This window comes from Helianthus annuus, chromosome 12 (assembly GCF_002127325.2).
Source record: "Helianthus annuus cultivar XRQ/B chromosome 12, HanXRQr2.0-SUNRISE, whole genome shotgun sequence".
Lineage (NCBI taxonomy): Eukaryota > Viridiplantae > Streptophyta > Magnoliopsida > Asterales > Asteraceae > Helianthus > Helianthus annuus.
The window spans coordinates 136,359,739-136,373,846 of record NC_035444.2 but is presented as its reverse complement, the minus strand read 5'-3'; the positions used below and the strand labels follow the sequence as shown (position 1 = coordinate 136,373,846).

The 14,108-nt window shown below is 38.6% G+C and overlaps 2 protein-coding genes and 1 long non-coding RNA gene across 3 annotated transcripts; 1 reads left to right on the top strand and 2 right to left on the bottom strand.

Moving 5' to 3' along the window:
- Nucleotides 1-3,187: 3,187 nt before the first annotated feature.
- LOC110895580 lies at nucleotides 3,188-4,357 on the bottom strand. Its single transcript, XR_002567249.2, has 2 exons — nucleotides 4,216-4,357; nucleotides 3,188-3,502 (listed from the first exon to the last, which is right to left on the bottom strand). It is a non-coding gene; the product is annotated as an uncharacterized LOC110895580 (long non-coding RNA).
- LOC110895579 (protein PHLOEM PROTEIN 2-LIKE A1) lies at nucleotides 3,498-5,694 on the top strand. The gene is made up of 3 exons (XM_022142904.2): nucleotides 3,498-3,748; nucleotides 4,256-4,374; nucleotides 5,051-5,694. Exons 1-3 carry the CDS (start codon nucleotides 3,551-3,553, stop codon nucleotides 5,418-5,420), a joined length of 687 nt encoding a protein of 228 aa, XP_021998596.1. The 5' UTR covers nucleotides 3,498-3,550; the 3' UTR covers nucleotides 5,421-5,694.
- Nucleotides 5,695-5,890: 196 nt separating this feature from the next.
- LOC110895578 (phosphatase IMPL1, chloroplastic) lies at nucleotides 5,891-8,170 on the bottom strand. The gene is made up of 10 exons (XM_022142902.2): nucleotides 7,824-8,170; nucleotides 7,664-7,731; nucleotides 7,393-7,526; nucleotides 7,224-7,312; nucleotides 7,085-7,142; nucleotides 6,968-7,020; nucleotides 6,710-6,808; nucleotides 6,491-6,604; nucleotides 6,243-6,344; nucleotides 5,891-6,166 (listed from the first exon to the last, which is right to left on the bottom strand). The coding sequence occupies exons 1-10, from the start codon at nucleotides 8,055-8,057 to the stop codon at nucleotides 6,068-6,070; spliced, it is 1,050 nt and encodes a 349-aa protein (XP_021998594.1). The 5' UTR covers nucleotides 8,058-8,170; the 3' UTR covers nucleotides 5,891-6,067.
- Between the last annotated feature and the right edge of the window lie 5,938 nt (nucleotides 8,171-14,108).

Here is a 14,108-nt window from a genome sequence, read left to right as displayed (position 1 = left end):
ATATTTGTGGGCCTATTCATCCTCCGTGTGGACCATTCCGCTATTTCTTGGTCTTAATAGACGCATCCTCAAGGTGGTCACATGTGAGCCTTTTAGCTACTCGAAATGTAGCATTTGCCCGACTTTTAGCTCAAATCATGCAATTGAGAGCCAATTTCCTCGATAATCAAATTAAAAACATCCGGATGGATAATGCAGGAGAGTTCACATCTCAAGCTTTTAATGACTATTGTATGTCAATTGGGATCAATGTTGAACATTCAGTACCTCATGTTCACACACAAAAAGGTTTAGCTGAATCTCTAATTAAACGATTAAAAATAATCGCTAGACCACTCTTAATGAGATGTAAATTAGCATCTTCTGCATGGGGTCATGCTATTTTGCATGCCGCTACACTGATTAGATTGACACCAACTGCTGATCACGAATACTCCCCATTACAACTGGTCTCCGGACGAGAACCAAGTTTGTCCCACCTTAGAATTTTTGGTTGTGCGGTATATGTACCAATACCGCCACCACAACGTACTATAATGGGACCCCAAAGAAGACTGGGTATCTATATTGGTCTTAACTCCCCGTCCATAATTAAATATTTAGAACCAATGACGGGAGACATGTTTACAGCACGGTATGCTGACTATCATTTTGATGAAACAATGTTCCCAGTCTTAGGGGGAGTTAAGGACAAAGAAAGACTGGTAACACAAGAAATAACGTGGAATCCATCATCGCTATCAAATCTCGACCACCGAAGTGGTCAATGTGAATATGAAGTCCAAAAGATCATACATTTGCAAAGAATAGCGAATGAATTACCAGATGCATTCACAGACACGAATAGAGTGACAAAGTCACATGTACCAGCATCAAATGCACCTGCTCAAATTGAAGTAATCCCAGAAGCGATTACTATACAACGAAAGCGTAGGAGACTAATCGGTTCCAAAGACAAAAACCCACGGAAACGAAAAGAGCAACGTAACGCAGTTGGTGAAAACTCACAAAAGATTATAAGTGAAACCCCGGTAGAGGTAAATGTCCCAGAAGAGACAACTATGAATCCAGAGGAAAGAGAAGTTTCAGAAGAAACACCGGTACCGAACGAAAATGAGATCTCTATTAATTATGTACAAGATAGTACAATGTGGAACCGGAATAAAACACGTGTTGATGATATATTCGCATATGCTATAGCAACGGATGTAATCAATGAAAATGATTACGTACCTAAAACTTTAGAAGAATGCATGCACAGAAATGATTGGCCAGGATGGCAAGAAGCCATAAACGCCGAATTGAATTCGCTCGAAAAGCGACATGTTTTCGGACCTGTAGTCCGAACGCCCATAGACGTCAAACCAGTAGGTTATAAATGGGTGTTTGCAATAAAGAGAAATGAAAAGAATGAGATTGTACGATATAAGGCTCGACTTGTAGCACAAGGGTTTTCCCAAATCCCAGGAGTTGATTATGAGGAAACGTATTCCCCTGTAGTGGATGCGATAACCCTTAGGTTCCTAATCGGCCTCACAATCACTGAAGGACTTCATATGAGACTAATGGATGTCGTCACCGCATACTTATACGGGACACTTGAAAATGACATCTACATGAAAATCCCTAAATGATTAAAATTGCCTGAAGCATTAAAATCAACACCTCGAGATATGTGTTCTATAAAGCTCTAGAGATCTTTATATGGTCTCAAACAATCTGGTCGTATGTGGTACAATCGACTTAGTGAATATCTCGAAAAAGAAGGATACAAGTCTGATGTAATCAGTCCATGTGTTTTTATAAAAAGATCACTATCAAATTTCACTATAATAGCAGTCTATGTTGATGATATCAACATCATCGGATCTCCTGAAGAGATAGAGAAAGATGCTCAGTTGCTAAAGAAGGAATTTGAAATGAAAGATCTGGGTATGACGAAATTATCGGACTACAATTTGAGTATCTGTGCAATGGCACATTTGTCCATCAATCAAACTACATCCAGAAGATGTTAGTACGATTCAATATGGATAAAGCACATCCGTTTAGCGTACCTATGGTTGTCCGACCGCTAGATCCACAGAAGGATCCTTATCGCCCTCAGGAAGAAGGCGGAGAAGTACTTGGTCCAGAAGTACCATACTTAAGCGCGATCGGTGCCCTTATGTATCTCGCAAATAACACAAGACCTGACATTGCATTTGCAGTACATGTACTAGCTAGATACAGTTCGAATCCATCACGTAGACACTGGAATGGTGTAAAACATATATTCCGGTATATTTGCGGGACACAAGACTTAGGTCTTTTCTATTAGAAAGATCAAAAGTCCCAGCTTGTTGGGTATGCTGATGCCGGATATCTATCAGATCCCCACAAAGCAAAATCTCAGACAGGTTACGTATTCACATACGGCGGCACAGCAATTTCTTGGAAGTCAACTAAGCAAACACTTACAACAACATCATCAAATCATGCCGAATTAATAGCACTATATGATGCTGGTCGAGAATGTGTGTGGTTGAGATCAATGATTAATCACATACAAGAAGCATGCGTATTAGAACAAATCAAGAAGAAGCCAACAATTATTTATGAAGACAATGCTGCTTGCAAAGCTCAGATCAGAGAAGATTACATCAAAGGTGATCGAACAAAGCACATCTCACCAAAGTTCTTCTCAATATATGACTTCCAAAAGAAGGGGAAATTGATGTTCGTCAGATCAAGTCAAGTGAAAATCTAGCAAACCTGTTCACGAAATATTTACCTAGAAGCAGTTTCGAGCAGCTATCACACAAGATCGGTCTTCGTAGATTGAAAGATGTTTGTTGAATTCAGGGGGAGAATTATACACGCTGTACTCTTTTTCCCTTAACTAAGTTTTGTCCCACTGGGTTTTCTTAGTAAGGTTTTTAATGAGGCAGCATAGCTGATCCAGTAGTATCAGTTTATTTATTCAGGTCCTGAAGTACCTATTTAAATCATCCTGAAGTATGTTGTTAAATTGTGTATAATTCTAAATGTCTGAGGAGGAGTGTTATAAACCAGACATTTTAGGCCCAACCTATTACTTATGAGCTTTAGGGTTTATGATTGTGTTTATCTATATATATTGTAATGTTGAATAGAATGAAAAATGTAATTCAGTTGATCTCTTTTTTCTTTGGTTTTTATCAAATGCTATATAGTACACGCAAGTTCATTAATAAAAAAAAAATATCTTAAACGGTGGAACGTATTAACCGACTATTTAGTAGCAAATAATGAGTAAAAAAAATATGAGAAAATATAAAAGCAACAATCCATAATGCCTATCTTTTCGTAGATGCTCTGTATGCATAAAAAGTTGGACGTCTATGGAATCCGGCAACTCTAGCTCTAAAGAACGGTCTTCCATTAAGATTCCACTCCATGGAATCTAATTCCTTCAGGATTAGATCACAACAAACAAAGTGACTGACTGACTGTGACCAAACCTACGCTCCTTCCTGCTGCTCTACATAAATAACAAACACCAGCAGCAATTCAATATTTCAATATAAACATGGGATCTGGATTTTCACAGCAAGCAGATACACAACAGCAGAGTGAAGGATCACCCACACATCATGATACGAAAACCGCAGGCATAACGCGGTTACCTCATGACTGTCATGCCATTCTAAAGGATGCAGATACCGCGATCAACATGTCATCTATGGACCCGCTCTATGCTGGCCTGTTTTTGAGCAAAAAGAGGAAGGTTGGCCCGGTTTCCATATTCATTACTCTTGTGAATTGTTGAATCATGTGAATAACTAACTCTAACTGGGTCAAAAGAGTAATGCAACTCAAACGTTTCTATTACAATGATAATCTTATTTTATTTGATAATCTAGTTTTATACAAGGTATTATTATTATTATTATTATTCATTTTGTAAACTGCTAACTTGTGTCAAAATGGGTGTAATACAGGCTTACGGGTCAAAACAGTAAATTTTAATCACTCAAAGCGGTTTGAGCTAAGCAAGATTTCGTTATTTTACTTTCAACGTTTTATATTCAACTAAAGTGATGAATATGTATGTTAATATAAAGTATACAATTAAAATGATACTTTAGTGTTAACAATTTAGAAGGTTTTATGCATTTTGTAAATTGCTAGATATTTGGCAAAATTTAAGACAGGCTTATGGAGTCAAAGTTCCTTGTGATTAGCAATTCTAACCTGGATTGTTTTACATGAAATCGTATTATCGTTGAAGCAGAAATATTGGGTTGACAAGGCATCACATGGCAACTGCTTCTTGGTGTACGCGAGGGATCTCTCGATCACTTGGGGGGAAGACAACCGTTACTGGTGTTGGCCCTGCATCAAAGAAACAAGGTGATGATTACAGTCACAAGCAAAAACAATCCTTGAACAAAATAAATTCTAACAAAACCAATATTGTTTTCTAATTCTCATCACTAATGTTCAACAACGGTTTGGTTTGGTTTGGTTTGTGCGTTCCCTAAATTACAAAACTACCATTACCGTCATCGCCATCAAACTGGAAAAACTGCTTACTGGACATGTGACATTACACGTGAATTATTTTTCTAACATGGCATTGAAATTTCCATTTGTAACAAAATGATATCCAGTCAATAATTTAGTCCTATCTACTATGGAGGGGCAGTAAGTAATGGTAATTAGAGGTGCAGGTTAGACAGGTCGGGTGGTTTGGTAACAGTTCAAAATAGTTTCATGTTGACCCATTTGACCCGCTCCCTTTAAGCTGAACTTTTTATAATTTGACCCATTTGAGATACAATAAAACCCAAACCAACCCAATCATATATAACGAACGTACTTGAAGTTTCCACCTCTCGTGGATCTTAACCATACCGTTCAGATTTAAGCCTGGAAAAATGGTCAGGTTAGGTGACGGGTCAAGTTGGGTTCAGGTCAAAACATGAGGCCTTGATATATATCAATCTGGTTTGGGTTAGAATGGGTTCTGATTCATATAAAAAAGAGGAGAAAAAGACTAAAAAGGCATTTTCCATTGTTTATGCAGTGAAGAAGTTGTGGATGGTGCAGAAATGATAGATGTTTGCTGGTTAGAAATTCATGGGAAATTAGAGATTTCCAAGTTAACACCGGGAATTAAATACGAGGTTGTATTTGTGGTGATGCTAAAAGACCCTGCTTACGGGTGGGAGGTTCCTGTCAATGTGAGACTCATTTTACCAGATGGAAACAAGCAACAACACAAAGAAAATTTGATGGAAAAACCAAGATCAACGTGGGTTGAGATCCCTGTGGGCGAGTTTATGGTACAACCAAAAAAAGAAGGATTCGTAGAATTCTCCTTGTATGAATATGAAGGCGGGGCTTGGAAGAGGGGTTTACTGATCAAGGGTGCAGCAATTAGACCCAAACATTGAAAACTGAAAGACGAAAATACTATTAAAATTAGTGTTATGTATGAATAAAAAAGTCTTACCGGTTGACTGTCTGTGTTACTTGATAATAAGATACGGATGTTATGTCTTCTATGTAGTTTACTACTTTCCGGATAGAGGGTGGGTTGGATGGATTGGGCTATGGTTCAAAACAATGGGCACTGGTCGGAAACAATTTTTCCAAAATACTATATTTTTGAGCCAAAAAGTGTAGTATAGCTATGAACAAAAAATAACATTTTTGGAGTAAAGTACATTTTGGGTGCTTTTAGATCATTTCTATTTATCTTACATGTTTGACCTGTCAGAGATAAAAATACAACTCGAACCAGCCCATTCATAAGTCAATGAGTCAAAACTCCCACCTCTAATAGGTAAACCTTCATGTGTGGTAACAAGATAAAGAACAAATGATATGTAATAGTCTCATGGCTTTTTCCAAGATGATAAGATGTGTGTATGCATACTGATATATATATATATATAGCATAAGAGAGCATGAAAGAAGTACAAATAGAATCTGCTCACAATCTGGGTAATAAATAGCTCATGAGTTGGAAACAGAAACGGAAAAATAAAATAAAATTAAAGCCAACATATCGCAGCAATAAGATGTGGGGGTGGGTGAATTATAAGTCTGTGTTGTAATCATCTGGCTTGTACCATAATGAGAAATCAATTCCCTTGCCTTTTAGCTCCTCTGTTGCAGGACCGATTCTCTCTAGAAGCTGCATTTCATAAGCAAAAGATTAGCAGCACCCAAAAGGGGTGACAGTTGATAGCATAGCAGCTAAAAAAACATACCTTAGAATGTAATACACCATTTGAAACCAAGAGTGATCTGTCAAATACCGTAAATTTTCCACCATCCATACAAGAAACTGCCCCACCAGCTTCTTCAACTATCTGCTTGTTTAAAAAGGCGATATAATTTTCCTTTTATTTTCCAAGTTGCAGCTTGTTTTTTCCATTATTATTATTATTATATGAAAAAAGTTATTAGATATTTTAACTAGAGTTTTCAAGTTTGTGTTTAGGATATGTAGCATTACCAAAACACCAGCAGCCATATCCCATGGTTTGAGACGATATTCCCAATATGCTTCAACAATGCCCAAAGCAACGTGGCACATGTCCACTGCAGCTGCACCTAGTCTTCGCACACCCTAAGAGAAACGCAGATGGATTAGAGAAACATTTTTTATCCATTCACTTACGAAGCATTACAGATGGAAGCTATACAATATCAATCACAGCTATATGGTTGTTACCCGACTGATGTCAGTAAATTCTTTGAATAAGTTCATGTTGGCGGCCCATGGATCATCATGTTCGTATCCAAACCCGGTCACCAGTAGAGCTCTCTCAACCTATGAAATTGGATTTATAAGCAGTGAAGATTAGTGTAATTAAAAGTAAAATAAACAAACATAGAATGCCACAAGATAATGCAGTTTGAAGAATATAATAGAATAGAATAGAAACTATTATTTATTAAATTATATGGAAAGGATGAACTGAAACCTCACATTGTCCGTCTGACTAACATGAATCTTTTGCCCGTTACAGAATGCACCTCCACCTGAAGTACATAAATAATCGTCAAGAGTTGACATAATATAAAAACTAAACATATATTTTCATACCAGCAACTGCAGAAAATGTGCGTGTGTTCCAACACATGGCACCCCCAACAAACTCTACCTGTCAACAAGAATGAAAATTCTTTGTTCTGATAATGCAAATATGTAATTTTCAGAAATTAATGTGATGCAATATTATTACGACAGCAGCAGCAGCTGGCTTTCCTCGGTAGAGCACTCCGACAGAGACCGCAAAGCTGGGATATCCGTGTGCAAAATTTGTAGTCCCATCTATCAGACAACAAATGAAATGGGCAGGCAAATGACTTTGTTATCTATGGAACATCATTAGAAATGCATGTGTAGTTTACCCAAAGGATCGATACACCAAAGATAATCCGAAGATGAATCCCCAATAACACCTCCTTCCTCCCCTAAAATCAGGTGATCTGGAAAACTCTTTCTCACAAGGTTGAGAATGGCAGACTCACTATTTTTATCTGTGCTGTGAATGGATAGAATAATAATAATAATAATAATAATATTTGTAATTTTCTAAAACAGATTGGGAATATGAATTAATTTGGTTGAGCAGCCAGCCAGCCAAAAAGAACAAGAGAGTTTATGAATGGGCATACATACTCAGTAACCAAATCAGTGAGTCCTTTATAGCTGATATTCCTAGGCTTATTTACGGCTTCCATCACAACCTAAATAAATATAAGCAGCAATAATAAGGGACCATTGACAAAAAATTATATTAATATTATATGGCCCAAACTGGGCAGACCTAGCGACCTACCTCAGCACCGATTTTTGCAGCGAATTCAACGCTTTGGAGGAGTTTAGCAGATGAAATAGGGCCAACAGATACGGCACCAATCTTGGTATATTTATGGTTCTGATATGGTAGCACTGCGCATAATGATCTTGAATTACGATTACCAATGCGATGATGCTGTTGTTGAGATTTGAAAGTGAGTTTAACAGGATGAATAGAAGACTTGGACGGAGATGAGAGCAGAAAGGAAGCCATGTGATGTGAGTGATTATTCTACGGACCGGTGGTGTGGTGGATATATGTTTGTTGTAAGGAGCACACATTTGATGACTCCGACGATTGCACTCCCCGACAGATCAACCAAAATCATCCCACCATATTTTATTTTATATTTAAGGAGTAACTAACCAAGTTTTTAAAGTGTTTTAATTAGGTTACTTAAGTTTCAAATGTGTTGGTCACTCAACATTTATTTTTCATTAAAATTAAGAGTTTTTTCATCTATTTCATAGGTAACCATGATGATGTGGATTTTTGTTTCTTTTTTCTCTTTTATTTGATGCTAACGTCGAGTCAAGTGATGACGTGGATTGTAACTTGTTTTTTTAATTTTTAATGTAATTAAAATGTTTTTATTTTTAATAAATTTAATTTCATATATTAAAAAAATCCGACCACGGTATCTTATGCTCTATTTTTTTCTTGACACATGGAAAAAAAGGACATGGATCGATTTGAATGTTAAGTTATCTAATTGAGACAAAAATGATATGAGTGACCTAATTAGAACAATTTTAAAACTTAGTTACTATTCTGTGACAGTTTTAAAGCCAAATTTGGATCACTAGCAGTTTAAATGAGAAAACCAAAAAACTAACTAAAAAAGCCTAAAAAACATACCAATTTTTTTTACAATTTTTATTAAAAAATCGCTATTTTTTATGTATGAAAAAAAAATTCAAAAAAAAAAATTTGTTGTAATGCACATGTGCACTAATAGGGATATAATGCACATGTGCGGTACAAGTTTTTTTTTGAAAATTATTTTTATATATAAAAAATAGCGATTTTATTATAAAAAATTGTAAAAAAAAATTGGTATGTTTTTTTAGCTTTTTTTAGGCTTTTTTAGTTAGTTTTCTAGTTTTCTCATTTAGATGTAGTTTTCTTATGATCCTCTCCCTATATATATAAATGGGAGGGTTTAAATGACAACGCTAAATATCGCGAGAACCGTTAGAACGAATGAAAAAACCACGATAACTTAGTCAAAAACAATTCAAATTCAAAATTTGTTTTTACACTTATAATTGTTGTTTGAATACAATGTTAGAAATTAAATTTACACGTTTAGGAATCGAACCTAAGACCTAATTGTCACTAAGTCTTATCTCACATCCAAGATGCCACTAGTCTATTGCTACCCAATATATATATATAGTCAATGGCTGAAGAAACACTGGTTTAATCGACCGGAATCAATTGAAACAGGGGGTTTGAATCTGCATAAAAGGGTTAGGACTTCTCGTTTGATTCGGGGGTGACTGATTTCCTTCTTCGAACAACAACTGCAAAACAAACAACCGCTAGACTCGGCACGGGGAAAATGGGGGTTCTCTCCGTGACCACCCTCTGGCGTGAGAATAAGTACAGGGTTTGATGAAGAAGAAGAAGAAGAAGAAGAAGTAATAGTAAAGTGAAGTGAGAGTAACTTGAGAAATTATACCTGAATTATCCTTTATTTATAGCCGAAGTTTGGGCGGGAAAGTTTGTTGATGGAAAACATAACGGAAAGTACTTTTCCGTAAGCGGTTATTTCTCCCTCCTTAATCACTAACGGGTGTGTATGCACACAGATCGTGGTCACGATCAACGGCTGGGGTGATGTCACGTGGAAAGTGGGCAAGTGTGGATCTTCCTTCAATTTTGTGCCATCATCGTGACTTTGAGGAAGCCTGGGATGATGCCACGTGGCCATTCGGTTATAACCGAATGGTTGTGCACGATGAAGCCTTCTAGAAGGATACAGTTGTAATCCTATGTGGCTCTTCTTCATGCTAATTTTGTGGTAACAGAGAAGTTACTTTTATCCAAGTCTGGATGATATTTATGCGGAGGTTTTGTTAGGATTTTATCCTATCTGTTACATGAAGGCTTGCGCAAGGATTAATTGGTTCCTTTTGGCACGTGGATGTTAAATACTGTTTTCTTTTTAAATTCTCTTTTAGAACCAGTGCGCAGCCGCGCAAGTTTCATTCTAAAGAGAGCTTATGGACGAGGTTATGGTATGGTCTCAAGCACACATGCAAGGTTTTTGGGACCTTACCCCTTCAAGTCCCCCAGTCTAGTGTTGCTCTTATGCAAATAAGTGGAGCACTGGACTATAAGTGGTGGGTGTTTTTTGCTGTGGAGTTTTTTGGCGCGAAAATGTTGGAAATCTTCTTAGAGAAGATTTTCCTGGCTCATGATTTCGATTTTGAAAATCTTGGCCTTTGGCAGGTGAAAGGGTGTAGTAATGACTGTTGACGTATGACAGACTATCTCTTGTTAGTTGTATGCCATCGATCGTGGCTCCCACGCGCGCGTGAACTCGCGTCATCACTATTCCCACTCGCTCCTGATGCTTAGATAACCGTGTCTATTCCAAAAAAGGTGTTATTGCAGTTATCTAGGTCATTTATGGCGGTGGGTATATAAATCCTTCGATTGCATATCTTTGTCAACATTGCCATTTGAAAACCATCCTACTTCTTTTTCCCTGTTGCCCTTTCGAAGAGATCTGCTATTTCCCACTTGATGTCAACCGGAGAACACCAGGAAGATTCTTCTGAAGAGATGGCGACTGGTCTTCCACCATTGAAGTGGTCGAAGGAAACTTTCGACGGTATGGTTCGAAACTTCAAGTTCCCTGACAGCTGGGATGCTCGATACCCTGATGAGGGCCAGACGGCGGCGGATGCTCTGGCCAGGTATATTACTTTGTTTTGGGATTTCTTTTCTGCAGGCAATTTTTGATTGCCTGTGACAAAATTTTTCCTCGAAATTCTTTAATATTACAAGTTTCATATTTCTCAAATGCACCCTATTGGGATGGTTCGTGTTCGTCACTTCGAATTTGCCTGTTGGGGTGGTTTTTCCTCTCTGTTTTCTTAACAACCTTGGTTTTCTTGGTTATACTTAGTGTAAGCGAGCTCTAAGATCACATCTTTGGAATAAAATCCAGTTGGAAAAGGATGTGTATTGAACCGACGGTCGATCGCTTTAGAATATTCCATCAAATGCATTGTTCACAGGGCTTTTATTCATTTATTCAACGTGCTTCAACAAAGAAGATCTCGTTAGGCCCCCCAAAATCTTTTCATGATTGGAAGCCAAAATTCTTTTTTATTAAAGCCGGAGTAATCCCGATGAAGATGGTTTTCAGGGGTAAAGAAGACGTTCCAACCGAAACTATACAAACTCCTTTCTCGGAGGCTTGGTATAGGACATAAAGGATGTTCCGTCGATTGCTCTGCTAGAAAAGGCCCTGGTTGGTGCTGCTATGAGCCTTTGCTGGCGGATGAATCGAGAAGACAAGCCGGTGTACATGGAGGGTGATAACAGTAAGATTCTAGATCTCTTTTCTTCTCCATCTCTCTCTCTCTTTTTTTTTTTTTGAATTTGCCCTTTTTCCCCTTTTGCGGTTGTCTCTTTATATGTTGTTGGTTTTGAGAGAGAAGGTGGGAGGATGGCCACTGTGCCAAAAAGGGCTGATGAGGAGCTTTGATATCATCAGATTGTCAAGAATTTTGTTCTCCCGCGGGATGAAGATTTGTTTGCGCAACCCGCAACTGGCGCTGGTAATTTTACTATAATTGCAATACTATTTTTTGCTGCTGTTGCGCGTTGGATAACCTTTTCAAGTTTTTGCTTCTCCCAGTAGGTGAGTTGTCTAACCTGGGCATAGGCCCTGAAAAGAAAAAAAACGTGCGCCAACTGCTACTACTGAGGAGAGAAGAAGGGTACACGCCATTCCTCTGACTCCTGGTGTGATTATGTGGTGGTATCTGACTCATTGGAGGGACTTGCGTCTGTAGTTGTGAAGAAGCCAAAGGCAGAACCTAGGGATACTGCTGACATCCCTCCTTCGAATCCTGATGACCCGATTGACTTGGAGTCAAGTCCAGAGCCTTTGTTGAAAACAAAGGCGGGAAAAAGAAAACATACTGATACTGAGGCTGACGGGCAGCCTGCCAAGAAGGTCCAAAGAAAGAAGATCACCAGAAGAGGCAATCTTGATGTCTTTATTGCAAAACCTCCTCTAAGTAAGCATTTTCTTTATTTGCTTTTTATGCGCGTTGCATGTTTGTAATATCTATTTTGTTTTTGTAGAAAAACCGAGTTCCCATGTGCATGCGGAGCCATCGTCCGCGGTTAATGAGTATCTTCCGCCTTCACCTCCTCGCGCCTCGATTAGCGAGCAGTTAGAAAATACCAAAACTATTGGTGAAGGTGAGGCAGAGAAGACTGCTGAGACAGGGAATCCTGAGGTTGAAAAACCCATTGAAGTTGCGGTGGAGAAAGTTATTAGCCTGGAGGCTGTGGGTGTTGATGCTGGGCATCCAAAGTCTCCTGAAGTTGTGGCGCGAGGCTCGGAAAAAGGGAAATCTGCTCAAGAAGACCACGTGGCAACTTCCCCAACTGCGGGTTTTGCCTCTGCGCCTGTAAATGTTGAGAAGATCCATGTTGAAGGCCAAAGTTCTTTTGTTTATGCTAATGAAAATTCCCCTATCCGCCCGGATGAAACTCTGGGGGATTATTATTACAGAACTTACTCAGAGAAGAACGCCTCTGAAATTCATGCTCCAGTTTGGAATTTGAAGAAAGGTGATACCTTTTCAGACTGGCGTGTGTGCCGAGACTGGTTACAGGGAACCTTTCCTCCTGGGGAGATTAAATTTCAAAAGGGACGTCCTCATGAGCAGACCTATCATGCTTATCTTAAAGAAACTGCTACTTACATGTCTACTACGCATTGCATAGTGCGCGAGTGGCGTAGTATGCACAAAGAATGGGCTGCCTATGAGGAGTCCTAGAAAAAATTTTCTGAAGATGAGGCCCGAGTAGCCCAGTTGAAAGCTATGTTGGAGGCTGACCGGGCCAAGTTTGATCATGACCGAAGAACTGAAGAATGGTCTGTTGCGGGATGGAAGAGAAAGGCAGAGGCTGAGGCTGCCCTTCTTTCCAAGGAGCACAAAAATTGGAGAGAGATTTGCGAGAAAGATAATGCTGAGAAGATGGGTCTCCGCAATGTTATCAACAATCTTAAAGCTGAAGTTGAGAAGTTGAAAAGACAAGATGCGGAGATTGAGAAATTGAAGCAAGAAAAAGCTGAGGCTGAAGCAGCTCGTGATGAAGCACGTTCTCATCGGGAAAGAAGTGAGCAAAGAGAGGTACATACCTGCGCTTCCCTTGCCCTTAGAGATAAGGAGATAGAAGAACTTACTTCTTTATTATCTGAGCAGGAACAACTTAAGGCGGAAGTTGAGTCCGCTAAAAAAGATTTAGAGCTTGAACGGACCGAGAAGGCTGAGACTTCCCACCGTCTTGCAGAAACTGAAGAAAAGTTGGAAAACTCTGAGACTGCGCGGGCAACGGCGGAGAGTGAGCTTGAACCACTAAAAAGTGACATGTTGTGGTTGAAAGAGCGCGGAATCGCAAGCGTAAGTTCATCTGTCTTTGATAGCATTTAGAGATATTTGCGCGTCTAATTATTATTATTATTATTATTATTATTATTATTATTATTATTATTATTATTATTATTATTATTATTATTTACTTTGGGATAGGTTGCCGACTCAGTTCTTAATTCTGAAGAACTAGATAGAACGGTTGCGCACCTGCTGGTTGCTGCGGGGAATGATAGATATACCCAAGGGTATGCAGTGTGACAACTCGAGTTTCTGACTTTCACTTTCGCATTAAATGCGCGTTGACTTTGACTGTTTAGTTGTTTGGATTGTGGACTTGAAATTGTACGCGATGTATTTTAATGAAACGTAACTGTTAATTGTCGAAAGATATTGCTACTCGAAACATAGTTGTGGTCGAAAGATGCTTGTTAGTCGAACCATAGTAGTGTTGACCGAAGGATAGCTTTGACCGAACCATAGGAGCATTGACCGAAAGATAGTTTGACCGAACCATAATTTGACCGAAGGATAGATTTGATCGAAGGATAGCATGCTTCGAAACATGACAAAACTGTTGGTCGAAAGATGAATTATGAATCGAAAGATACTAGGGTTTTGAATAATGTTTGAA